Source organism: Mycothermus thermophilus (assembly GCF_041956435.1).
Source record: "Mycothermus thermophilus strain CBS 625.91 unplaced genomic scaffold VTJ04scaffold_7, whole genome shotgun sequence".
Taxonomy (NCBI): domain Eukaryota; kingdom Fungi; phylum Ascomycota; class Sordariomycetes; order Sordariales; family Chaetomiaceae; genus Mycothermus; species Mycothermus thermophilus.
In genome coordinates, this window is record NW_027191433.1 from 1,739,659 (window position 1) to 1,764,159 (window position 24,501).

At 54.7% G+C, this 24,501-nt stretch overlaps 6 protein-coding genes across 6 annotated transcripts, besides 2 other annotated features; 2 read left to right on the forward strand and 4 right to left on the reverse strand.

Moving 5' to 3' along the window:
• Positions 1-1,423: 1,423 nt before the first annotated feature.
• VTJ04DRAFT_10194 (uncharacterized protein) lies at positions 1,424-1,684 on the forward strand (the record flags this gene model as incomplete). Its single annotated transcript, XM_069357907.1, has 1 exon — positions 1,424-1,684. One exon carries the CDS (start codon positions 1,424-1,426, stop codon positions 1,682-1,684), a length of 261 nt encoding a protein of 86 aa, XP_069214929.1.
• Positions 1,685-2,072: 388 nt separating this feature from the next.
• On the reverse strand, positions 2,073-4,212 carry VTJ04DRAFT_10195 (uncharacterized protein; the record flags this gene model as incomplete). The annotated part of the gene is made up of 2 exons (XM_069357908.1): positions 2,073-2,637; positions 2,699-4,212. The coding sequence occupies 2 exons, from the start codon at positions 4,210-4,212 to the stop codon at positions 2,073-2,075; spliced, it is 2,079 nt and encodes a 692-aa protein (XP_069214930.1).
• A 100-nt stretch (positions 4,213-4,312) lies between these two features.
• Positions 4,313-4,349: a sequence feature (Short protein (VTJ04DRAFT_10196, KAL2115941.1) was converted to a misc_feature.).
• A 746-nt stretch (positions 4,350-5,095) lies between these two features.
• Positions 5,096-5,118: a sequence feature (Short protein (VTJ04DRAFT_10196, KAL2115941.1) was converted to a misc_feature.).
• Positions 5,119-13,797: 8,679 nt separating this feature from the next.
• Positions 13,798-14,316, reverse strand: VTJ04DRAFT_10197 (uncharacterized protein; the record flags this gene model as incomplete). Its single annotated transcript, XM_069357909.1, has 1 exon — positions 13,798-14,316. One exon carries the CDS (start codon positions 14,314-14,316, stop codon positions 13,798-13,800), a length of 519 nt encoding a protein of 172 aa, XP_069214931.1.
• Positions 14,317-14,489: 173 nt separating this feature from the next.
• Positions 14,490-16,246, reverse strand: VTJ04DRAFT_10198 (uncharacterized protein; the record flags this gene model as incomplete). Its single annotated transcript, XM_069357910.1, has 2 exons — positions 14,490-16,093; positions 16,147-16,246. The coding sequence occupies 2 exons, from the start codon at positions 16,244-16,246 to the stop codon at positions 14,490-14,492; spliced, it is 1,704 nt and encodes a 567-aa protein (XP_069214932.1).
• A 44-nt stretch (positions 16,247-16,290) lies between these two features.
• On the reverse strand, positions 16,291-17,104 carry VTJ04DRAFT_10199 (uncharacterized protein; the record flags this gene model as incomplete). Its single annotated transcript, XM_069357911.1, has 2 exons — positions 16,291-16,619; positions 16,972-17,104. 2 exons carry the CDS (start codon positions 17,102-17,104, stop codon positions 16,291-16,293), a joined length of 462 nt encoding a protein of 153 aa, XP_069214933.1.
• Positions 17,105-18,523: 1,419 nt separating this feature from the next.
• VTJ04DRAFT_10200 (uncharacterized protein) lies at positions 18,524-19,208 on the forward strand (the record flags this gene model as incomplete). The annotated part of the gene is made up of 2 exons (XM_069357914.1): positions 18,524-18,696; positions 18,980-19,208. The coding sequence occupies 2 exons, from the start codon at positions 18,524-18,526 to the stop codon at positions 19,206-19,208; spliced, it is 402 nt and encodes a 133-aa protein (XP_069214934.1).
• Positions 19,209-24,501: the final 5,293 nt, after the last annotated feature.

Consider the following 24,501-nt stretch of genomic DNA (forward strand, 5'->3'; position numbering starts at 1 on the left):
GCCCCTCGCCTTCGTCGACCTCTGAGACTTTCCGGGCTGGGGGTCGGAAAAGTAGGGAGTATTGACAGGCCCAAGATGGGAATAGCCTCATGAGCTGGCGAAAGGAACCCACCGTGGGTTGATGAAAAGGTCCCACGATAGGTTGGTGAAAAGGTCCCATCATAGTGATACTGATCGCGCATGATTCGAGGACGTCGATGGGCGGAGCAAAGGTGCAAACCTGCCGCGATGAAGAGGCTCAGAATCGGGGCCTGTCCGGTATTTGGCCCCTAACGAGGAACACTGGCTCTTCTTGCTCAAGCCGTACTTCTCTCGAAGTTCGGCAACCCTGTCCTGGTCCAAGGTAGCAGCCAAGCTGCCTTCGGGCACTTGGGGCACTTGTTCGAACGGCATGGTTGTGGTGATGGGGGAAGGGTCATATAGCTCCATACAATGTTGTTGCAACTTTTGTTCCAGAAGCTGCGAGAGGTCGTGCTCCAGCATCTCTAGCTTCTACTCGTCTAGGCCGTCGTAGATGCTAGGAGGGTGACGAAGACGAGTGGCGGTAGGGTGGTGGATTGGCAACTCGAGAAGTAGGTGCGCGGGCAGAGAGGATGGAGAGGCCGAGGGGGAAGGCCATTCTTCGGCCAGGTTTGCAGAAGTACGGCTGCGATACTGAGAGCGGCGGAGGAGAGCCGTGCCACGAGAGACGCCAGCTTAGAGGAGGAGGGTGGAAGGGGGGTTTCATCTCAAGTACTCTTCATCTACTCCCAAGTACCCAGCCATTCTTCCTCATAAATATCCAACCAAGGACCGCTCTGCTTCGTTAACACAGACATCTCTGTTTATTCGGTACTACGACGTTTAGGGAAATATCGGGGAATAAGTTAACATCATCAGTACTTGGGAAAGAGCTACCTATCCTCGTGGGAGAAGACGTTCTGCTGGTGGAAGAGTTTGATGATCCCTTTATATCCTGACAAAGATGCCCTGAAGAGATGTGCACGCTACTGTCCTTATCTTAGGTACGCGGCCTTTTGTATGTATGAGAACCCCATGGCTGGAGTCCAAGAAGTAAATCCGGTGCCATGCCTAGTCGTCAATCGCAAGGGTCCAATGCTGGGTCGAGCTCGAGCGCTTGATTAGGAAGATCCAAAAGCGTTTCAGGGGCGGAGCGATCCGTGCCGGAGCTGGGCGAGTAGCCGCAGAGGTGGAGCTCAAGAGCAAGATGCGCGCCTTCTGCCTTCAACGGCGGCATTCCTCCGGCTGTTGTCCAGGAGGCCAACCCTATCACCACTTCCGATCAGCTCGCACCAAAAGTAGCGGCTTCGGAGCCAGAAGTTCAAGCCCACGCAAATGGCGGCGTCCGGGTCGGGACCGCCTTCGCGACCCAGAAGCTAATCGGGGATTCCATCGATAGACAACCCATCTGCCGTTCGTTGCCATGGCCACAGAACGTGAGGAGAGTCTCTACGGGGCTTCTCACTTTGACGTCAAGCCCGAACCGCCGGCGAACCTGAACGCCCAGCAACGTCGCAAGTTCGATGATATAGTCGCACAGCGTCCTCAGCTCGTGGCTGGCTACACTCTCATGTTTCCGTGGATGGCCAACATGCCGCCTCTGCGGTACCGTAATACGGCCGAGGAACGAAAGGCCGTAAAGATCTCAAGTGAAGCAGCTCGTATATTCCTAAGCTTCGCCTAGAAAGTAAATGCAATGATATGTCCAACTTCTGTTCCCGTGACGACCATCTTGAATCCGCTTTACTACGTCCTGGTCTGTCTTGGAGTGATGGTGGCCTATTCGAACACAATCCTATCCCAACAGTGTATAGCAAAGCTTCAAGCATATGCGTTTTCTAGGAGAAAAGGGAAGAATCCAGGAAGCATCCGGGGAGACATCAGGTACGTGGTTTCTTTCCATCACCGAGGGGTAAATAGCCTGCAGAGGCTAGTATTTGTATCAAGTAATAGACAAGATTTGTATGCCACTTCTAACAGCCTCGACTCCTCCAAGGCTGCTTTACCAAGGAGCATAACCACCTCATTACCACCTCTTAAAACAACCGACCCATTCTCCCCACCACTCTCCCTCACTCCTCCTTCTTTGCCGGCCCCAAATTCTTCCTATACTTTCTCTTATCCCCCCTCCTCATCAACCTCTGATCCCTCGTCCCCTTGCCGCCCTCCCAATACCCCTTCCCCCGCTTTCCAATCACGCTCCGCCCGCAAAACGTACAACTCTCCGGACTGTACCGCTGCTCGCGGCTGCAAAAGCCGCAGATCATCCTGCTCGCCCACTCGTTCTCGTGCTTCTCTGCCGCGTCGTGGCACCGGTCGCACGGGTAGACGCGGTTGCAGCACGAGAAGCGGAACCAGCGGTAGCTCTTGCGGTAGTGCGAGCAGGTGCCCTTGTCCGGGAGGGGTTCACCGGCGCGGAGACCGAGCTTTTCGTCGTTCTTAGTCCGAAGTCGCGCGGGTGCCAGGCGCGGGTTGTTGTGCAGCCCCGGCGCGTAGGCGAGGAACTTGACCTCTGGCAGGGAAAAGGTGAAGCGCGCGTGGCATTCGCGGCAGACGTTGGTGGTGGTGTCGCCGCGCACTGAGGTGAAGCCGATCGGGGAAGGGGTGGAGCAGCGGGAGCAGGTCGGGATGAAGGTGCTGGAGTGGGATGGTTAGCTAACTAACGAGATAGGAGAGATATTAAAGATGAGGGGCTTACCTGGGCAGCATGTCGGCAACGGTACACCCCGTGGCATCCACAAACCCGGCTCTCACGGAAGTCTGATGTACCAACTCCTGCCTAAACCTCACCGCGAACGGGGTCGCGCACTTCTTGCAACTGCCCGCTTTCTCAGCGTTGTCCTTCAACCCCGTCATCTCGTTGAGCGTCTTGCACCGGTCGCATTTGACCACCAGCCCCAGCACCGAGACCTGCAGCAGCTCGATGCCGTGCAGCTCGATCCCCGGGAACGACATGGCAGTGCCGCGCTCAGGCGTCTGGGTGGGCAGGAACGGAACGCTCGACGAAGACGACGACGGGCCCTGCTCGGGGTTGGCGCCATCGCCATCTTCGTCGTACGAGTCCGAAACGTAGTCCGAATCGGACCCGTCGTCGTTGAGGATCCATTCCGGTGGCCGCGGGACGACGTGGAGATGACCTTTTCCTTTGTCTAGGATGGAAGAGCGCTCGGCTTCGGCGGCTTCCTGGTCCGCCTGTTCTGGGGTTTCATCAGGGACTGCTGGCGCCGCTGGGGTAGCCGCGGTCTTTTGAGCCTGCTTTGCCAGCGCATGCATGTTCTGTGCCAGATAGTTGAGATGGCTGGTGAGGGTCATCTGCTTCTGCTCGGCGGCGCGCTTGGCGAAGAGTTCCTCCAGGGGCTCGGCTTCTTCGGAGTCGACATCGTTGAGCAGGACCCGAAGCGGCTGTAACGGGTACAGAAGAGGGATAATCAGCTGGACGGATTGGACCTGCTGCAAGCCGGATGGGAGGCTTGACCGGTTCCGAGGCTCCAGGGAAAGCGTGTAGACGACACCGTCGCTGGACTTGTGATAGATGGGCAACCGACTCATGCGGGCCTCGAGCTGGCGGACCTCTTGGGCCTGGCGAGCTTTTGCAGCGGCAATCTCCTCGTTGGAAAAGGACGGCTCAGGTACATATGTCCGCACCGGCTTGGGTTTGGGTTCGGGTTGCGCTGGCTCCTTGGGCTTGGCAGGCTGAGCAGAGGCTTCAGCATCAAGATGGCGAGTATCCTTGAAGATAGTCAACTTGACAGTTTCAGCCTTTTGCTCAGACAAGAAGGCCTCGAGCCGCCTGTCGAGGGCGTTGGTCAGGGCGAGCAGGGTGGCGCCACGCTTCTCGCGCACCAGGCCGTCCCATCCTTTCTCGATGTTGATGGCAAAGCCACGAGGGATGTTTTTGTTCTTGACGTGCAGCTGGGGAGGGGCCTTGGGGTAGTTGGCAGGGACTCGGAGGTCGCACTCTAGGTGGTCGAGGTCGAAGGGGAAATCTGGGTCCGAGGGCTTGAGGTTGAAGAGGAGAGAGGTGTCACCGTTGTCGAGGGTGGTTTCTTTGGGAGAGTAACGGCGTCTGAGCTGCTCGAGCTGGTAGCCGCGTGCGTCTTTTGTCTCTCGTTCAGAAACAGGTCTCGACACGGCCCTGGATGGGGATGCCTCTGTTACGGCCTGCTTGCTGGACCGAGGCGAGAGGCCGCCACGAGGGCGGACCGGGATCATGGTGAGAAGACAGGGCTCAGTGGTATGTGATGTGTGTGAATGAATAGGTAGCCTCGATTTCAAGAAGATATGTGGCCGACACCAAGTCAGAACCAACCCGTTAACCAGCCTCGATGACCTCGATGACCTCGATGATTCTGATGAAGGTCAATTTCAAGCTCAATCCTCCCTCAGTCCCGCGTCTTATTTCCAGTTGGAATGTCCATGAAGTGAAGTTCAATGGCAACCTCAAGCAGGTACCACCAGGTCTTGGCAATGATTGTCGATGATTCACAATGACGGCCTCTGGCGTGACTCAAGTCAGCTTCACCTGCGGCATGACTTTTGATCGCCACTCATCAAAAAAGAGGGGCTTTCTGATTTCTTGGCAGTGGAATAATTAACCCTAACCCTTCTGCATTCCATCCTCCTCGCCTCCCTCGCTTTCAACCTTTTATCCGGCCAACTTCTCTCCTTACCCCTGGATAAAGTAAACAAACAACACAAATACCAGTTTCACAGCCTCTGTCAAAACGGAATCATCACTTCAGAGACTGTTTTTGACGACCGCAAGACTCTGTCATCAGAGATTCTCAAGCCTTGACATTCGGCCCGTCTGGTGGCGCTTGTTGGACTGGTATGAGCTCTAAAGCATTCTAAAACACCCGCAAGACCACGCTAACCTTATGGCGCAAGACTCCTCCGTCAAGTGCCGGGCGATGGCAAAGCTCCCGCCAAATCATGACCTTCCACCACCCTTCTCGAAGCAGTGCTTTGACACGCCAAGTTGACGCCTCTCGTTCCCCTGCTTTGGACAAAGTATCAAACTCAAACTCATCCTGATGCACTTGGTTTGACGGTTCATCCAAGCTGGATGGAAGAGGGCGTGTGTCAAGCGACCAACGTCTCGTGAAGACTTCGCTGCATTGCGGCCATCAATCCTGCCGTGTCCATCCATCATGCTACCCTCTGCTGACAACCCGGGGAACGAACGAGATAGAAGGCCTGAATGATCCGCGCTCATGCAAGCGAAGCCGACCGACATGCGTTCTTCAACATTCCCATCCCCCACATGATGATCGTCGTCCCAAACGGCAGAACCCGCTCCATGTGCGTTTCTGCGGTCGGTTCGCATTCGCATGTCTTGTCGACCAGTGTGGATGTCTCAGACCTTCCTCATTGGGCAATCTCCGCTGTCTTGTTGACCTAGATGCCAGACCACACACCCCAAACTTCTCAAAAGGTACTGTACATATCCGAGCTAGAAGTTAGGACGACGGCAACACCGATGATAACACCCCCCCACCCTCTCCTCCCCCTCAAACTCGACAATCCTTCCAAACCCTTTCTCGAACCCTCGGTAACTAGCTTGACAACCCTAGTTCCCATCGCCAAAATCGCACACCGGCGAATGCCGCAGCCGCAACCACAGCGCGGTCTGCGCCGGGGCCAGGCCACCCCCTCCCCCTCCCTTCCCCTCTCCCACTCCTGGAAAGAGGGAAGGAAATGAAACCAGCCGCGAGACAGAAGTCGGCACGAGGTCCCGGACACCTGGAGTCTAATGGAGCTTCTTCTTGAAGATCCCTCCAGGACCCTGACCCCTGGAGGATCTGGAGGATGATGAAGGATTGGCTTTCCTTTTTGGGAACCGGGAGACGGGGCTGGGAGTTGGGGGTGTGCTTGATGTTGGCTTTGAGGGTCAGTTGACCTATGTACAGCGCTGTGGAGGGAAGCGGTATTTTTGGCATAGGACTTGGGATGGGAGCTTTTATCGAGATTTTTATCTCTTTTGTATTTTTTGAGGTGAGGGAGAAATAGGATGTAGACGAAACGCCTCCTGGTTTGGATTTACGGCTGTGTTGGCTGACGGTCCGTTTCACCTGAAGTTGACCTCAGCTGCTAACGGTGGCTGTATCTGGTGTCTGACGTTTGATGCTTCGAGGTTTCAGGCATGTGAAAGGTCTCTCTCTCCCTCTATTCTCGAGGATTATGAGGCTTCCAGAATGTTTCCGATTCTTCTCTGAGAAGACAAGCAGACATGACTTTGAATCTCCCAAACGGCACTGAGTCGCGGAAGAGGTGAGCTAGATGCTTCTCTTGAGGCTAACGCTGGAGACGATCAGTGATCCAACTGAGAGGAACTTTGGAGGTATGAGCCTTGTGATTCAGGGTCTATCGTCTATCCATCAGCGTTGTGATCTCACTGACCATTCATTTCACTCTTGGTCCTATGCATCTTGTGTCATCCTGCTCTCCATGTAGCGCTCCATATCATAGTCCTCTCTGTTGTTCTTGCTGCCGTCTTTCTTCTCTCTCTCTCTCTCTCTCTCTCTCTCTGTATATATCTGGATGTCTTGTTGTCTTCACTCAAAAATAGTTCCGTCAAAGACAAGGATCAGGGATGTCAACCTCCCTTCTCACCTCCGCTGGTGCGGGACGGAGCTGGTCCGTTTTCCAGAGACCTTTCATCTGATGTCATACACCCGATTAAACACATAAAATCCGAGATAAATTCTAAACCACAATCAACGCGGTCCATGCTTCGCCCCTGATCGGGAGCGTCCTCCCGATGTGAGAGCAAACGTGTTGTTTTTGGCCCCGATCCTCAGAGATGGCCACCCAACCTTAGGATCTCAGTCATCCCATCTCCAAACCACGTGCCACTGACTCCAAATACAGGCCTATCCCGGGCCCGTCTGTCTTCTCATCGCTGATGCTGCAGAGAACCGCTGGTCTAGAGTTACAAGTCCCCATACTATGCCATCAGGCATCACCACCGCAGTTTAACGCCTCACATCTTGATTGCCTCACAAACCTATGTCAGCAATCATCCTGGGGCGCGTCTTGATCGACGACAGACGAGTCAGAGCACCACCTTGACGCGCCCAGCTCGCTGTTAATGCCCTCAGATCTGCACCCGGAATTCCCCGGGTCCTCATGCTGCCCGGAACGCGCGGATGTTCCACAACGAACTTGAGACATACGGAGAGCCCCAAAACAGCACCCATTCATCAGAGAATATTCCGTATGTGAAACTGAAGGACACCAGCAAGTTGAGGCTCGCGGTTCGGACGATTGCGGGCGCCGCGTGGGATGGGAAAGTTTTGCCACATGGGCGGAGCCACCGTCAGCCTCAGCTGTGTGGTTGAGCTCCCACATTTTGTCCGCCAACAGATGAGGCTCGGGTGGACGTGGTTGAGCTGGGAGCTGAACGGAGGGCTAGACCAGCTAAGGCGAAAAAGAGTTGGGGTCACAGACGGTGGTAATAGGTGTCGTCGATGGCTGTTGGAGGGGATTCCGGAAGATGTTGTTGGATAGAATGACTAAGAGCTTGCTTCTCCAGCTGGGAGAGCTCTTCAAAGCCTTCAAGGATCGACAATAAACAGCGACAGTAACTGCCTACGTCTGCTTCTTCTTGCCCCTTAAACCCTGGTAGTCCCTGCTGACCTGAAGCCTGCTTGGGGCTCTCAGGGCAACAATGGGGAGGGCAAGCGGCTGCTGCCATCACCGAGGTTGCAGTAGTAGACGCGCCTGCAGGTACCAGCTGCTCAGCCCTAAAAGCTTTACCACCACATATATGCTGGGCCGTATGCAGGTACCCATGTGCTCCAGCCCGAAGACACCAGGGCTGTCCGACCCTCCGAGCCCCAACGTCTTAGTGACGTCCTCTAGGCAAGTCAGCATCACTCTCCAAAGCCTCACCAGCCACCTCAACCCTGGAAACACCCGCCACTCCAATGGACCCTGACATACGTCCATAGGTTTTGTATAGTGCCCATGCCACCGTCGTCAGCCAAGTTCCCCTTTCACCACACATCCTTGTCTTCGAAACGCCCGTGATCCCCCAAAACCCACAACTCATCCGTCCTTTTCCGAGCGAGCCCCCATCGACATCGATATCGATAACCCCCAACCGCGCGGGAGTGGGGGAGCAGCAACCGGAGCAGGGAAGGTGAGGCCGGACGAACGGCTCGCAAGCGAAATCCATCACCTACAAAAGTAAATTAAACAAATTAAACAAAACAAAGGAGACAAAACTGAGCAATCACGGGTTCACGATCCAAAACCGCCACTGGCGTCGATCGAGGGCGACTTTAAAACCACGTGGGAAAGGAACCTTGCATGAGTTACAAGCATGTGTGGCAAAAAGGCCACACAGTTTCTGGGAGAGTTGAAAAGGGCGACACGAGATGACCCTGTCTAGCTGAGCTACCCACCTACCTGGTAGGTATGTCTACAATAGCTGATCGGGACCGTGAGGTTGTTCTTCTCTGCCTGGGATGCAAGGGATGGGGGAGGATGTATAGGATACTTGCGGGAAGTACCTATCATGCTGTCGACCGAGTATCTTACCTCACCTCGGACTACTGGTGTCCCGGGACTGGTCTGACTGAGGTGTGGGGTCCGTTGGGCACGCGGACGGGAGTGACGAGTTAGGTATGTACGTGGTTATGTTCCATTTTATTGTTGTTGTTAATTCCATTTGTTCTATTTTACCTATCGACGGCGTCATTATTTGGAATATTTTTCGAGTGGGTATTCGGTGCCCGACCAACCCAGCCCGGACTCGGTGAACGCGAAACAGCGAGAAGGACGAAACAGACTCTCCACCGACGATTGTGTGGTCGCTACTCCGTATTTGCCCGAGTCTCAGAATCGGTGGAGAAAAGAACGGCCATGAGTTGGAGCATAAAGTCCGGCAGCGGACCCGACCTCCATCCAGCCCTGTCCCGAACCTCCAAACCCCGACCATCCCAGCTCCGAAGCTCCGAACCGCGAGTCCATCTCGGCTGGCCGAGTGCCGGTTCCAACGGAGTGGGTCTCGGCGAAGGATTCTAGAAGCCTTCCCAATCGGTGTTAGTTTACGGTGAAACTGTGGGGCTCCGGCTCGGCAATTTCACCGAAAGTGTGGGGCCGGTGTGGAAGGTCAGCGGGGTCGGTGAAACAACAAGGCTGCCAATGAGAGATCAACTTTTTTTCATTGTTATTTTTTTCTTCTGTTTCTGTTGTTTGAATTGATGCGGCTTGTTCTCAATCAAATCAGGAGGTCAATTGACTTCTGCAAACCGGCGATGCGAACACGTGAATTGGCATTGGGTCCGACGACGGACCAACCCGGAACGGACTCCCGCCCACACCCTCGACCGACGAAGGGACAAGACATCCCGCTTGGGACATCAAATCCAACCGACGACCGTTGCCGGTATGTATGTAGGTAGACAAACCAACAACAATTCCCTCTCGCTCCCTCCCTCCCTCCTGTGGCGGCGCGCGTTCGTCCACCTTGCAGGGCGGGTGGCGCCGAGCGGGGTTTTTGGAGAGTGAGCTGGCAGACTGTCGACAGCCTATCAATCAACACCTGTTGGAAAGTGGCGCCCTCCATGGAGGACTGCGCAATAAGCCATCGCATCCGAACCAAGAGTGTAGACTGCAAGCCACACCACCACCAGATCGGAATTACCGTCGAGCGCGCCATCGGAAGGAAGGCGTCTGCTGCCCATGTAGCGGTACTGCGATGTGCTGGCAGAGAGTGGTGTGTCATGCTGTTCTGCAAGCCCGGTGGCGAGCAGCAGTTGGGCTTCGGGACAGCAGCGATGGATGGAATGCCGCCGGCAGCCACAATTTACCTATTTGATATATCTTTTTTTTTTCTACACCATCTTCTTGGATCAAGGCTTTTCTTCCCCGCAAGCTGGCCCACCAAGGCAGAGAGCGCATGGGGCAAAATATCGCGAACCACACCACCCAAACCTCCAGATTGCATGTAAATATGTCATGCCCCGTGTCTGTCAGGCCTCTGAGTAAAAGTCGGTGAAGACGACGCACCGCTGCATCACCAGAACGATGATTTGTACAAACCGGACACGGCACGGTACGCTGTGCCCGGCCGGCAGACTCATTCCAGGTTTTTGTTCGTCATGATGCTGCAGAGAGATGCGGGGAGGGGGGAGGGGAGACGGATGGAGATGCAAGCACCCTCCCCTCCCTGCTTCCCTCCTTCTCCACGAGGCAGGCAATGCCCGATCGTTGGACTAGCGGATAGCGGCCTGGGCACAAGACACACACACGCCATGCTCGCCTGTCGGATAAGGTACGCTACAAATCTGCGAGTAATTGGGAGCCTAGTTCCCCTTGGGTATGGACGTCTAGGTACCCCCTTGCACGCATGCCGTTGGCATTGACATGCCTAGCTTGTGCCCAACCAACTTGAGGCTCTGCTGCGGTTGTGCACGATGACGTGCGGAGGAGAGGGAGATGGATTGGGCTTGGGGTTGCATATTGAAGAATTTGGCGGCGTGCTTGCCATTGCATGTGATGGTGGAATAGGGGCAATGTTGGCTGTCATTGTTATTCATCTTAGCTATTTACACCCCTTTTGGTGTGACTCGCCACGCTGAAAAGGCGCCCGAGTGTATGTACTCTCCATGATGGAGTACACGTCCAGTTGTCTTTGAAGCACAGCAACGGTAAACCGAACTCCAGCTAGAGCGACTGGATTTCTCGAGTCGACATCCTTAGTTTAACTGATAGATTGGTCAGGGGACTTTTGCCTTGTTTGTCTGTTGGGTTGGTTCTTGGCTCGTCCCTGCTTCCTTGTTTTCATTCCGTATTCACTCCATCCTTCTATTTATCTTGTTTTTTAATATTTTTTGTTCTTTTGTCTCTTTCTTCTCCCCTCTCCCCTCATCTTACCGTTTCATATTCTTCCCACCTTCCGTTTTTCATTCCTTTCCTTCTGTCGCCCGTCCTTGACTCTTGCCTTTCTCTTTTGCTTTTTTTTCCCTGTTTTTCCCATTTTTTTTCTCATCTTGCCGTTTCCCATTATGGCCCTCTGTTCCTTTCTGTTTCCTTTCTCCTGTTACAGTGTCCAATACGAGAGGATTGTTGGCATTGGCCGTCAAGCCTTCCAAAATCTCTCCGAGCACGCACATGGTTGAAAAACACTTACTTGTAAAACCCTTGGAGGGCCCTCTATTATGCTGCAGTATATTCATGTCATCGGCCCAATGCCCCGCCTCCATGTTTGCCACCTCCTCATCATGAAAAGGCGGTTGCCAGTAACAGACTTTGTACATGTAGTACTACCTGAAGCAGCACTTCTCAATAGGGCCTCGAGCTGCTCCTAATCCAGACAGCTCAAGAGCCATGGAGAGTTTGACATCATTGCTCGAGCTTTGACCTCTTCAGGTAGGCAGCCTTGATATTGAGGCTGAGGCAATGTCAACTCCCCTTCACGTGTTCTCGTGCCATGTGCATTTGGACCCCAAACTGCTTATTGTCGGAGGCAGTTCCGAGGTGGCCAAAAAACAAGCTGTTCAGATCAAGGCATCTCCCCACATCCGTCATCCATTGGAACGTCATCATCAACTCAGCTCCATGCTTGTCGATGACATGAACTCCGAAATCTTTCATGTGATCAGACAACCTGACAAACTTGCTGATTCACTCTTAATCCGAGTCATTACCTGGGTAGCCGTTGCCGCTCATTGACATTGCAGTTCGCTTTGGATCGGATGACGGATGAGGCGCCTCGGAATGGATGCCACACTCATGTATGGCATGTATGTCCTGTACGACGCCCAGCACCTCCAGGCCAGTCATGTCGGTGTATCCAGCGCCCCCGACTCAATTGAGGGGACTGCAGGTTGCAGATGCCTCCAATTCCCGGACTTCAAATCTCGCCGGCCTGCATCATACCTACAACCACCTCCGAACAACTGTCCAATCCCTCTAACCCCGACCAACGTGTAGTCGTAAGCTCAGGTCAGGTCCATACCAACCTTAGGCAATCCCCATGCCATTGACGCAACGCTCACCATATCGGCCCGGACACCCCTCCAGCGTTCCCAACGGAGCAGAGGCCCGGGAACGCATCCCGATGCGTTGCGCTTACTGCTGCTACAGCTGCTACGTTAAAACCCAGGGTTCCGGCGGATAATTACTTAGTATAACTGAACGGTTGGTCGGAAACAAAACAGCAGCAAAACGCAAATCCGTCTTTTTTGCACATCAGCTGTCCAACAATGAAACCTCGTCGGTGCCATCGAACCGTGGAAATGCCGCGATGGACGGTTGCATGAAACCTACTAGTACTTGGTACGTACCTTGTTGTAGGGGGGAAGGGGGGAGGGAGGGAGAGGGGGGATGGATGGTCAGGTAGCATTGTGTTCCGGCAAATTGATGAAGATTGCTGGGTACCGCTCCCTGGCCCTGCCTGAGGTGCCTTGAGGTGTGTTGGCCCAACCTGGACAGGCAGGCGGGGTGAAGATCCGGATCACCAGGCGCCCATGTGATCTGGTGGTTTGGGGCAGGTTGGTTGCCAACCACCCGAAAGCTGGCACGCCATGTATGGGATGGATGTACAGCGAGAGAACTCTCGGTCCTGGCCCAAGCACCATCGCAAAAACCAACACTCAAACGAATAAAAGGGGTTAAAAGCAGAATTGAACAGCCTTGGCTCAGTTCAGGGTTGTGTATGACGCTGACTGATACTGAACATCCATCACTATGGCGTCACACAAATGCAATGGCACCGCAGGACGGTCAGGAACCTGACGTCTGCCGTAGGACTATTAAATGACAATCTTCATATTTGACAGTGTCAGGCCCCTCGATGCACCGCAACGTGCACGGCAGATGGAATAAGGTGCGAGAACGAACGAAACGGTAGAAGTCGCCGGAAGGGGAATGTTTGCGTTACGGGGTTGATCGGGTCTGGAAAACGATGTTTCTTGGTCTTTGTCAAAGACTCAGGTACCGAAGAGACCAGGAGGAGATATTCACAATTCTCGAAGCTCTTTACGATCCGTCAACTTGTATACCTAGTAGGAGCTGGATACAGCAATCAACCTTCGCCTTGCTCCAAGTGGCAAATACTCCTCTCCCTTCAGCACAGCATCTGCTCACTTTCCCATCCCTTGCTTGCATGAGGCACCTCTAGCCCCTCCCCAACCTACACCGCTACCTACCCAATCTCCCTGAACCCAGCCCCTCAGAAACAATCCCTACCTCAGGTACGTATCTTCGCCACCTCATGTATATGTAATGTACCTACCTGCCTTGCCGAATCCAGATCAGCGCCGTTGCAAAACCAGATCCAGAACCTTCACATGACATGCCCTTACCAACCAAACCTGACCTACCAACCCGCATACAATCCCTTTCCAAACAAAGAAAGCAAGACATATCGCCACCATCCACAACCCTAGCCCCGGTCTAGGTCCGGGTCCCGTAAAGAATGGGGTCAGAACATGAGATTAATGGAAATGGTGGAACAATCACTCCTCGGACACGGAAGGGCGACATTACACTCGACCTACGGGATTAACAAAACAAAAGAAACAACGGAGTTTGCCTGGGAAGCCTTTTCCCCAGCTCATTTTCCAAGCAAGCAAGCAAGCAAGCCAAGCAATCAAAAGGACAAACAACACCCCAATCCAAACCTAGATATCAAGGACAAACACCAAGATCAAGCATTCAGCAAACACATCACAGGCAAACTCCCTGACCTAGGCAGTAGCGTCACATCTCACATTCCCAGCCAAGCAGAAGTAGAAGTAATAGTAATAGGTGTCTTAGGTTCTAGGTAGGTACCAATACAGTCAGTCATCTAGGTAACAGCAGTAGGAGGTCTCGCTTTTCTCTTTTCCCTTTCCCCCCTATTGATACATCCATCCCATCCCATCCATCCCTTCCTGCGGTCGCCCGCTTGCTTTTGACCCCATCTCCCCTGATCTGATGGACCCAAACCAGATCACCATAGAGACACACAAGAGAAACCCAAATGATTTCCAAAAACATGCAAACCCGTGGTATCATTGCCTGCCTGCCTGCCTGCCTGCCTGCCTGCCTGCCTGCCTTTGCCATGAGGTAACACACACACATACACACAGACGCCGCTGGTTGATGAGTACAGACAGACGAAAAAAAAGAAAAACCGAAAAGACTGACATCCCGAGCGTTCATCCTTCCGCCGGGTATGTTTGAGACAATGCCCCGAATCCAATCCCCGCCCCTTTCCATTCCTAACCATGATGATTTGATTCCGTCCTTCCTTAAAAACGCCAGCCCAATGAGTGATTGATATCGATGGATAATGAAAATTATGTTGCAAAAAAGGCCCATGTTTGTCCGGATGTACAGGTGATTACGCGGTTACGCCCCATAACCGCAGCGCCAGAAACAAGTCAAAACACGGATGAGCCTCCCAGGGTATCATATGTCGTTGATAGTACAAGTGATGATGGGTTGTGTGTGTTGCGATAGTAATGGTAGTCGTCGATGATTGTGGTCCCAGGTTACCACGCTGGGGCGAAGCTATGCTGAAGCGGATCCGCCAAGTACTGGTTCCAGTGCTTCCAGGCCTCGTCCGGGGACATGTTCTTGGTTTCCTTCTTGACGTAGGGCTCCGGGTGCTGCTTCAGCTTCGGCAAGTCCTGGGCAGTGTGCCGGCGCTTGAGCACGGCGTTGGCGGTGGCCGACTTCTGAGAACGCTCCAGCAGCAGGTTGCGACGCAGCGAGTCGGTCAGCTCGGTGGCGAGCATGTGACGGCGCGTGGTGCGCGGCGACAGAGGAGCCGAGTGATGGAAGCCCGAGGCATTGATGTTGATGGGCTGCGCTGTCGCACGAGACATCTCGTTGATGGAACGCAGCGGCGGGGGACGGTTGCCGCGTTTCATCATGAGCGGCGGCTCGTCCGAGTCGTTCGGAGAGACGATCGGCTGCGGACCGTTCAGGTTCGCCCTGGCGCGAGGGAGAGCCGAGGTGGATTGAGAGGCAACACCGCCCAACCTCTGGGTCCGATCGTTTTTGGCCAGCATGAGAGTGATGAGCGACGGGCGAGATGTCAGGTTGGCGGTCGATTCGACCCGCTTGAACTCGATCTTGGGCTCGGCAACGGAGCTGCCGCTCTCGTTCGACTCCTCCTCCCACTCGTCATCGTCATCGTCAATGACGCTCTCGTCGAGATACTCCTCCTCGCTATCGCTGCTAATCGCCGAGGTGTTGTACGTCTGGGTGACCACCTGGTTGTTGAAAGATGTCGTCTTCTTCTGGCGAGCCTGCTCATTCAGCTGCGACTCATCACCGGACGAAGCACCAAGCTGGAACCTCTTCTGCGGCTGGGCCGACAGCTTCCTCGTCTCAAGAGAGCGCGACTGGAAGGAATCGTCCGAGCCCGACGAGCCACCGAGGGCGAACTTCGCTTGCTGCTTCTTCGGAAGGATGATCTTGGGGGCCGGCGCATCAGAGGGCTGCGGAATGGCCGACGGCGACGGCGCCTTGTTCACCAACGAGCTGGGGCGAATGTAAACACCCGACGGCTGAGCAGGTGAGAAACCACGAGTGACGATGGTACATGACTTGGGCTCCTGGGGAATCTCCTGGGGCTGAGCGGGCTCCGGGGTGGTCGCGGCAGTCTCGGCGGTCTGTGTGGATTCGACGGACGTCGTCGACTCGACAGTCGTTTGAGAGTTTGAGGTCTCCTGGATCGAGGGGGAGCGGGGAATATTCGGAAGGGGGGCGGTCAGGGGCTCCTTAGCCTCCATGATGGAAAGAACCATCTTCTCGAGCTCATCGGACGTAATGTGGCGTTCACGACCCCGGCTGCGGGTGCTGGCGCACGAATCTTGGCGCTGTATCCTGGGGCGGACAATGTCGACAGGCGTGGTATCCGAGGACAGGTCGACCGCCTCCTCGTCGGCCACCGAGTCGACGCTCTCAGACAATTGGGGGGGGGCATCCTCGTTGGAAGCGTGGGAGTAGTCAATGTTCTGCGGCTCAGACGTAGCATTCGACACAAACTCATCGCCCTCGCAGCAGAAAGTCTCCCTGTTCCACAGGCGCCATGTGAGGTTCTCCAATCTCCTCCCCTGAGCAACGGAGTCGCGACACCTCGCGAAGACTGTCTGGGCGTTAGCGTCATGGGCGACGACCGGGGTGACGAGGATCACATACCAGTCCACATGCTGAACAGGTTCGAGGGATTGGTGGTATCCACCTTGTGGATGACATTGGCGTCCACTTGAAGGACGGGTGCCTCTAAACACATGGGCATTTTGGATGGGGCGCTCGAATTCTCGAGCAGGTCGTACACGGTCGTCAGCGTGAAGGCAGGCGAATCGCCACGAAATCGAGGAAAGGCCGGTTTGAGGGCCGCGGTTGGGTTTCTAAGAATGCAGACGCTGAATTGTCAGGTCTGCTCTGCGCCGATCGCGGTTGAGGCGATAGGTGACTTTTTGTGGGTATGCGTCTCGAGGTATCGCTGGCTGCGGTGAGTCGGGGGTGACGCAGGGGGTGAGGCGTGATGTGAAGCTGATGTGAAGGAGTCGCGCGGTGACGATGTGTGTCGGGGCGACTCGACTCGAACTGTGTATCTTGACCTGTTACTAATTGCTGTTGTGGGCGGTGGTTGGCGTTGAGATGCAGAGCTGGTGGAAGGAGTCGAAGAGGGTCCCGAGGAGCGGCGGCATGGGCAGCTGTGGTGTTTTAAGGGAGATGGAGGATGACGGGGAGTGGACATGTGGGTCCGGAACGAATTAACTTTCGCAGGACACCAGGGTCGGGTCGGTTTTGTTCGACTGCTGCCCACGACACACCCACTCCCACTCCTCCCACACCCCACACCCCCCTGGACGTCGGTCGGGTCTCAGTTCCCCGGTACCGGTACACGCCTCCCCAGACCCCAGCGTACCAGCCCAGGGGTCGAGGGGCCGAGGGAGAAGTCAAGTGGTGGGCAAAGAAACAATGAAAAGACGTGCTCTGGACTGTACCTGCTCTTACTGTGCCTGTGCCGCCTAAGGTAGAAAATTGCTGTCTCAGGATCGCTGTGGTCAACGCTGGGGTTTGTCTTGAGGGTCAAGTTGACAAAAGTCGCTGAGTTGTTTGTCGAGTCGATGAGAGAAAATCGGGGCATTTGGCGGAGTCCAAGAGGAGAGAGAAGAGCAAGACGACGACAGCCAACGGACCGAAAACCCTGGAGTCCCGCCGGCTGAGCTCAAGGGGACCACGGGGTAAAATTGCTTCCCAAAAAGGATTAGGCCCTTTATCGTCGACTAATCCTCTTTGGGCAGCATTGATCTGGATGCTTTGGGAATTCTTGGGACAGTCATGTGGCCACGGGAAACGGGACTCACAAGCCGTCCGTCACGGTCACGGGGAAGTAAAAACGCTGCAAGCAACGGTCCAGCGCCCTCCGTTCCTTCCGTTCGGCTCCATGCGAGAACAACCCAAATCCAGGCACCAGCATGCTCGATTGGGCAAGAGGCTCTCAGCAAAACCACAACCGCAACTGCCCCTTTCGAGCTGCTGCAAGCTCGGTTCCAGTGGTTTGGAAGGAAGCAAGGAAGGGAGCAATCAGGGCAAAACTCACACATACTTAGTAGTTTGCAGTTTCAGTTGACAGCATGTGCAACCAACAGGCCAGGTTTGCCATTTGCATCCAATTCCCTCTTCCTTTCACTTTTCGCATGTGTTTTTTTGTCTTGTCTGATGCTTCGTTTGTTTCTTCTTGCCATGCGAAAGCAAACAGCTCAGCAAGGCGCTTGCCCGAAACGGCAGCGCATCCGAGGTGATTGCGACTGAGGCATTCGTCAGAAGGTCCCCGAGGCAGGAAGGCAGGGCAGCCTTGCGCCCAACGCGCAACGACAATGAGAAGACCTCTGAAGTCAGGTGCAGTCAGGTGCACGTTTCCAGGGCTGGGGAGGAAAATGCCTTGGGAGACTTCCCCGCGAATTGCCACCATACACTACTTCGTTACTCCGTACTAGGTGGATCTGGCCTAGACTCAAGGGTTGCCCTGCCCATCACAATCCATCGGGTTACCGATCGGCAGATATGTTTGATCACGAGCCCAACTCCTCATACATTCGAGTATGCCAGTCAGCACATTCCCATTCTTCCGAGGATTGCTCTTTGGCTGCCAGGACTGGCTGCTTCCGGTCAGTTGCCAGCGGCAGAGGCAGCAGATGTAAGGCAAGAGGACCGAATGATGGAGGTCATCCCGCAGCGAGGCAAGCCGCCCCGTCCAATTGCACAGCTGCCGAATAGGTCTTGGGTGGTGACGAACACGGGCGGGAGTATCGGCTGGACAACAATCTCTACACTCGACGCTACGACGAGGTAAAAAAAGGCTTCATCAATCAGAAGCCAGTTCGCTGGGTAGGCGAAAAATGGGCGGTGTTTTGTCGAATCACTGGGCAGCAACATGTCTTTCTTTGGCTTGTGCTGGCACAGCCCGGCTTTTGCTGTGCGCTGAGTGGTCCATCCCAGCCCAAGCTGTTGAGGCGCGCCGTTGACCCATCTTAAGCCCGTCCCCGTGATCGCGTCAGCCAGCATGTGGCTCATCCCCCTTTGCCTCAGCCTTTGCCGCGGCCCGACCTACGGCACTTCGAAACAGCGCACCGCGCGCTTGTGGCCGCCAACGAAGGCCGCAAACTGGACCTCAGGGCCGTTGACAGCACAACTCATAGTTGTCGTCACCAGCATTCCACATCAGCCGCCCGACATGTGTCTGTGACGAGGTCAGAAGCTGCCTTTCTTGACTGCCTCATTGGCCTCCCGCGCGCACAGAGATGGCAGAAACTCATCTGGTGATGGTGATGACGGTGATGGCCTCCCCCGCGCGCGCGCGCCGTTTCGTCATCTTGGGATTTGCTGATCTGATCTGTGCTCGACGGCGTGCCCCTTTTCATTTTTGTCCCTCCTTCCCCCACGACCCTTTTTTGTTTGTGTTGGCTTCACTTGTGATGACAGCTGGTGTCCTCCCTCCCCTCACATGACTGTCTCTCAGGCGTGTGGCTCGGACCAACCAGGACCCAAGCGCAATCTTGGCCCATCTGCGCCAGCGTATCCGGGACGAGCTCCCGGGAACCTACCACCCCCGCCGGCGCGACCCCCCTGTCAGCGGAAGCACTCCCGGTTGCTGCACCGGTGTGGGTGTGACGCTGCGGCCTCCTGCCGGGCTGGGGCCAGCTGCGGAGAGCCGGCACGCGCAGACCCTTGTTGATGGCTCACGTTGACTTGCACACGCGACACGCACAGAACAGCAGGACACAGGTGGACTGCAGGAGGTCTTGTGTTGAGAGAGACAAGACAACACAAGGCGATATCCCGCCGCTATGGTTGGGGTGTATGAAGAAGCAACATTTCCTAATTGCAATCATCGTGCAATGGGTTATCACATCCAATCCCATCTCGAAATTCCCATCAGCCGCGACACGGGATCAGATCATCGCGGCATCAATGATCCAGCGTCTTGGTGGGAGAAGGGTGGGTGCGTGGGCTCGGTGAGGTGGGGGTCGGCTGGTGCGCCATTCCCAGAGCTCTGGGACCGGACGCAAATCGCAAATTGCCTTGCGCCCGGCATGCACCCCGGACCTTTGGAACTTCACCTTCATCAAACACAAGTCAACCCCCTGTGATGCGCTGAAGAATCGACTGATCTTCTATCGCAAGAGGAAGGGGCCTTGATATCGAGAGATAAAATGAAAGGTTCCGGTGGTTTGGGACGCGCAGTCCCAAGCGAGATCGGACTGGGGGGGACAGAGCAGCAGGAACTTTTTCTTCCCTTCAGGATGTTTGTCACCTGAACACTGGAGGAGATGCGACTGGTCAACTCTACTCTCCCTCAAGGGATAAATAACTGACCATATTATCCATATCCGACAGGTCTCCCGAGGCATAACTACGTACTCCAGAGGTAAACCCCAAAATACCCAACACAAGGCCAAGCAACAAGCTGCTCAATTGCGTGCTTTGCGTTGCGTGCTTGCAGATCCCGCGCATTCGGGAACCCCCACGTCCCCCTTGTCGAGTTGTTGGGTCATTTCACCACACCTCCGGGATTTGTTCTGCCTCAGCCTTTTTTTAACTTAACCCCTCATTTCTTTTAGGCAACTCACCTGTTTGAAACAGCAAGCGAGGCCAACGAAACAGGCACGTGGCTGAGAGAGTTTGGGGTTTGGGAGTTGTAAACGAATGCTACGCAACGCATTGCTTGGGGAGGCTCAGCCTGAAAGAGGAGGTGCTTGAACACATCTCAAGTGACAGTCTCACTCATGGGCAGGAATTCCGGTAAGAATAGGGGGTGAGCACTTGTCCCGCAACAAAATCATCAAACGCAGCGATCAGCTCCTCCCGCCTGCCCGCCTCGGAAATCTGACATGCGGGCGGGCAGCTAAGGTAGCTGCCGCCCGCCCGTGAGTCACCCGGATTCTGCCGATCACTTTGTCTTTCTCACCCTCCATTTCTTTTCGTCAAGCAACAAATGCCGAGCGGCGGACAGCTGCTCCGTCTTCCCCGGCGGCAGTCACCTGGCAGAAGGGAAACGTGAGAAGTGATAGCCAAACGCGTGGCTTGCTTGGGGGGGTTGCTTGCGGCAGCCAATCACTTGCCGGCGTTGGCGGTGGCGCGGGTGGCTGTCAGATTTCGATTTTCAAATGCCTACAGGACAGCACAAACACGTGTGTACCCTGGGGAGAAGAGGTGCGGTTGGCGGGTCATTCCGTGAAATGCTTCTGCTGCGCGCATGAAAGTGATGGTATTTGCTTATTAGTTGAGAGTGGCTTGCTTGAAGATGAGATCGGCAACATCCTAGGCACAGCGCTGCGGTCCGAGGCAAATCTGCCCGGCCCTGCCTTGGAGCCGACCCGGTCGTTTGGAGCCGGCTCCGGGGGTGGAAACCGGGGGTGGGGTCTTCACCTGGGCCGGCCCGAGTTAGGGATTGCTCTGCCGAGGCCGTCCGGCTTTTTTTGGCTCAGACACGCATTGTAGTGCGAGTTGGCATTTGGACTCAAGGGGGATGCGAAGTCCGAGGCATCCCGAATAGTGTGAAGGAGGGTATGATTGAAGTTGCTTTCACAATTTCTCTCGCTGTCTCTACAAAAACATCACTTTGGCCAATGTCATTCTCACAGTCACTTCTCAGATCTATATACTCCGTAGGATGTGTGTGTCAATTCTGCTATCCGACAAGCAAGGGTCTTGGAAACACAGCATCCTGCAACCAGAGTACCTTATCCTTACGACGGAGTGCGTGCAGATGTACGAAGATCAGCAAATAGCTGTGGCATGCGTATATGCGACGCCATGCGAGTGGTCGTCGGGGTTGTGGGGCGGTGCAGGTTACACGATTGGAATGGATAGGTACCAAAGTCTCAGGAATGGGAGAGCAGAGTTAGGGTTGAAGACCTTGCCAAAGCCGGCGGTTCTCAGCAAGTACATACCTACCGGTATACCCTTCATATAAGGGATCTCGGATGCTTATGTCAACATACCTTAGCTAAGATCTACCTCTCTACCTTGAGAGATAGATGATATCTACCATGTCCGGTGACCCCGTGTTTGGTACCACAGGTCCGAGTGTGTAATGTATGTACATACTGATTTTCGGAGGGCGCTCCGGCCGATGCCATTGGCTCGGCTCGATGCATCCTAGGTACTACATAGCATACTGCGTATACCTCCGTATCACCAGTCTGACACCTTCCCGTCATCTGGCTGTCGCGGTTCTGGGAAATACATACTTTGCAGATACAGGCGACTCGGCATGCACCATGTATGCTCCTATATTTTTCCCCTTCAATGTCAGACCGAGATCCCACGTTTGTCCCCGGGTATCTACATCGGAATCGGGAATGATGACGGGTATGCGCCTTATCTATGATGTGAACAAGGCAAACGATCCTTCTGCTCGGCCGTAAGTAAATTGTACGGTCATTATGGGGGCCGGGTACATTTACCAGCTAACATACCTCTATTTGTCTGCCACTTCACCCATCCCCAGCTGAACGGGTGGGTATCTGCTTGCTTGCCCCAGCTCCCGCATACCTGACATGCCCGTGATCTGTCGTGTAAGTGCCCTGCATCCAAACTTTCTACGTCTCCTTATCCTAGAAAACAGCACCGCGTGTACCCGTCCTGCGGTATCCCGTAACACCGCGGCACGTACGAATACTCACCCTGTACCCCTGCAAGTGTGGGGGAGGGGGCATACATAGCTCGCGCGTAACCGTACAGCTATACGGAAGCTATCCCAGCACTAGCTACGGACATGTTACACAGCCCTGCTCGGTTGCTCGGAAGACGGAAAGGATACGTACTCCATACTCCGTACTTTTTATCCGCCCGGGACTTGCAGCAACAGCGTCCGCGTCCACGTCCACGTCAAACCAGGGGGGATATCGAGATTAGCGAAGCGGACAAGGCGGCCGCCGCCCGACCCGGCCCGGCTCAGCGTGGGTTTACACCCGAGACCTTTGCGGGGGGACGAGATAGATACACAGTAGAAGGTTTCGCGGGGAAGAAAGAGGTTTCGGCCGAGTATCACCGAGATCGACGAAACAGAGATGACAGGAATCCAAACTCGCTACGACGAAAAGTAGAGAGAAAAAAAGGAACGTGCCTACAAGTACCAGTATCGGGATGGGGAAAAGGGAGTTGGTTCAGCTGCAATCGTGGATCATGTTTCAAGCAGGGCAGATCTTCCGTTCCTCACAGTCACGCCCTGCGCAAAGGACGTCGCAGGGTTACTTGCCTATTCATCACACACATTGTGGATGTACGACGTGTCGTGGCAAGGTGGTTTTACGTCCTACTGCGAAGACGTTGTTTCCACCACCACGCAAGCAGTGCGACCGGTGGACAGACATACGACAACAGGATCACTCACGAAGAGAATAGTAGTGGTGGTGCCATTCACAAGCCAAAAAACAGGTGCACAGCGAGGTGAAGCAAAGGTGAGTCGGAACTCGCAGCCGAATATGCCGCAGCCAATCAAGCTGTCGGTAGTTGTCACCCGCTCGGTTTGGAATGGCCGTTGATTTTCGGAGTTACAATAGAGCCGGGTAGGATCATCTACGGGAAGTGACACCGACAGAGCTTGTTCCCGTGCCATAACCAACCGCACGTCGTAGTAGACGTTCCATTCTTCAATCGGCTTCTGAAATCCGATGGATCTCGGAGCGGGCGCCAAGCTTGACAGTTTGGAGGTCCAACGTCGCTCTTGCAACCGTTGGCTTGCCGAGTCCGTGCGGTCGGGAAAGACGGAGTCGACTACCGAAACGCATGTTTGGCGTACGTAATCTCGCCGGGGTCGTTGCTGGGACGGTAGCAGTGGTAGTGTAGACGGGTGTACGGGCGTACGTACGTACATTGCAGAAAGGCGAGATGCTCGCCTACGCAGGTGATGGGTTTTGACCGCATTCCCGTCCGTAGGATGAGGTGGTGATGGAACGGGGTATTGTTGGTTCATGCTGTCAAGGGGTGTTGGTTCTGACCTTAGGACTACGGAGATTCCATAATCCTCCCCGAGGGTATAGCAACATCATGAGAGCGCATACTTGACCGGATGATTTTGACATGTGCTTATGACCCTCCATGCAACCCCGGTGAGCTATCTAGTGTTCCCCTGACTCAACAACGGCTATTTCCATTGAATCCAAATAATGGAACTGTCCGAAGCTTTGACAATACCTCCCATATAGCAGCAGCTTCTTATGATCCGGGGAGCGCATCCCTCTCAAACCCGGGGCTCCATCACACCCCCAGTCCACCGTTTCTCTCCCCGCAATCCCGTGCCGCCGTCCGGGTGAAATAACCGGGCCCAAGTCTGACCTCCCATCGCCGGTGTCAAAAAAAGGGAAGTCAATTTACCCGGCACGTGCAAAAAAGAAGAGCGTGTCATCGGATCGTTGCGTTCTCTGGTGTTTGTGGTTTCTCTGAACCCCAACCCCTGTCTGCAGATGGAGATCTGGCGGTTTTCCAGAACTTCGATTGCGGAGTCCATCTCCACCCCCGGTATCCCGGCTCCAAAACATAACAACCCCCGTCTTTTTTCTTAACGCCGGAGGAGGGCCCGTGAAAATTTCGAGGGCTCGCGCTTCGGCCCAACATCCCCCTTTTGGGTCGACTTTGGACGGGCCGAATCCCCAGGGAAAGGGTCCGTTACAACCGCAGAGTCTGCCTCCGTTTTTTCTATTTGTTTTATTTGTTTCGTAGAGGTTTTAGAGAGAGGGTACTGCACTGATTGACCACCCCCCGTAGAGACGTAGAGAAGACACGCTATGTTGGTTGAGACGAACCACTGATGTGGCAGCGCCAGCAACCAAACAAACTGCAGAGGCTGTCGGGTGGACCAGCTGCACCGCAGCAAGGTGTGGACAGCCCTCACCGTCGCCAACTCACTACACACCTGTCCACGTGTAAGGAACTATTTCCGTATGACAGCATGACTTGCAGCTCTTGATGACATCAAGCAATGTTCATGGGTGTGTCTGGCCCCAAAACACCATGGCAATCAGCTGCTCCATCAAC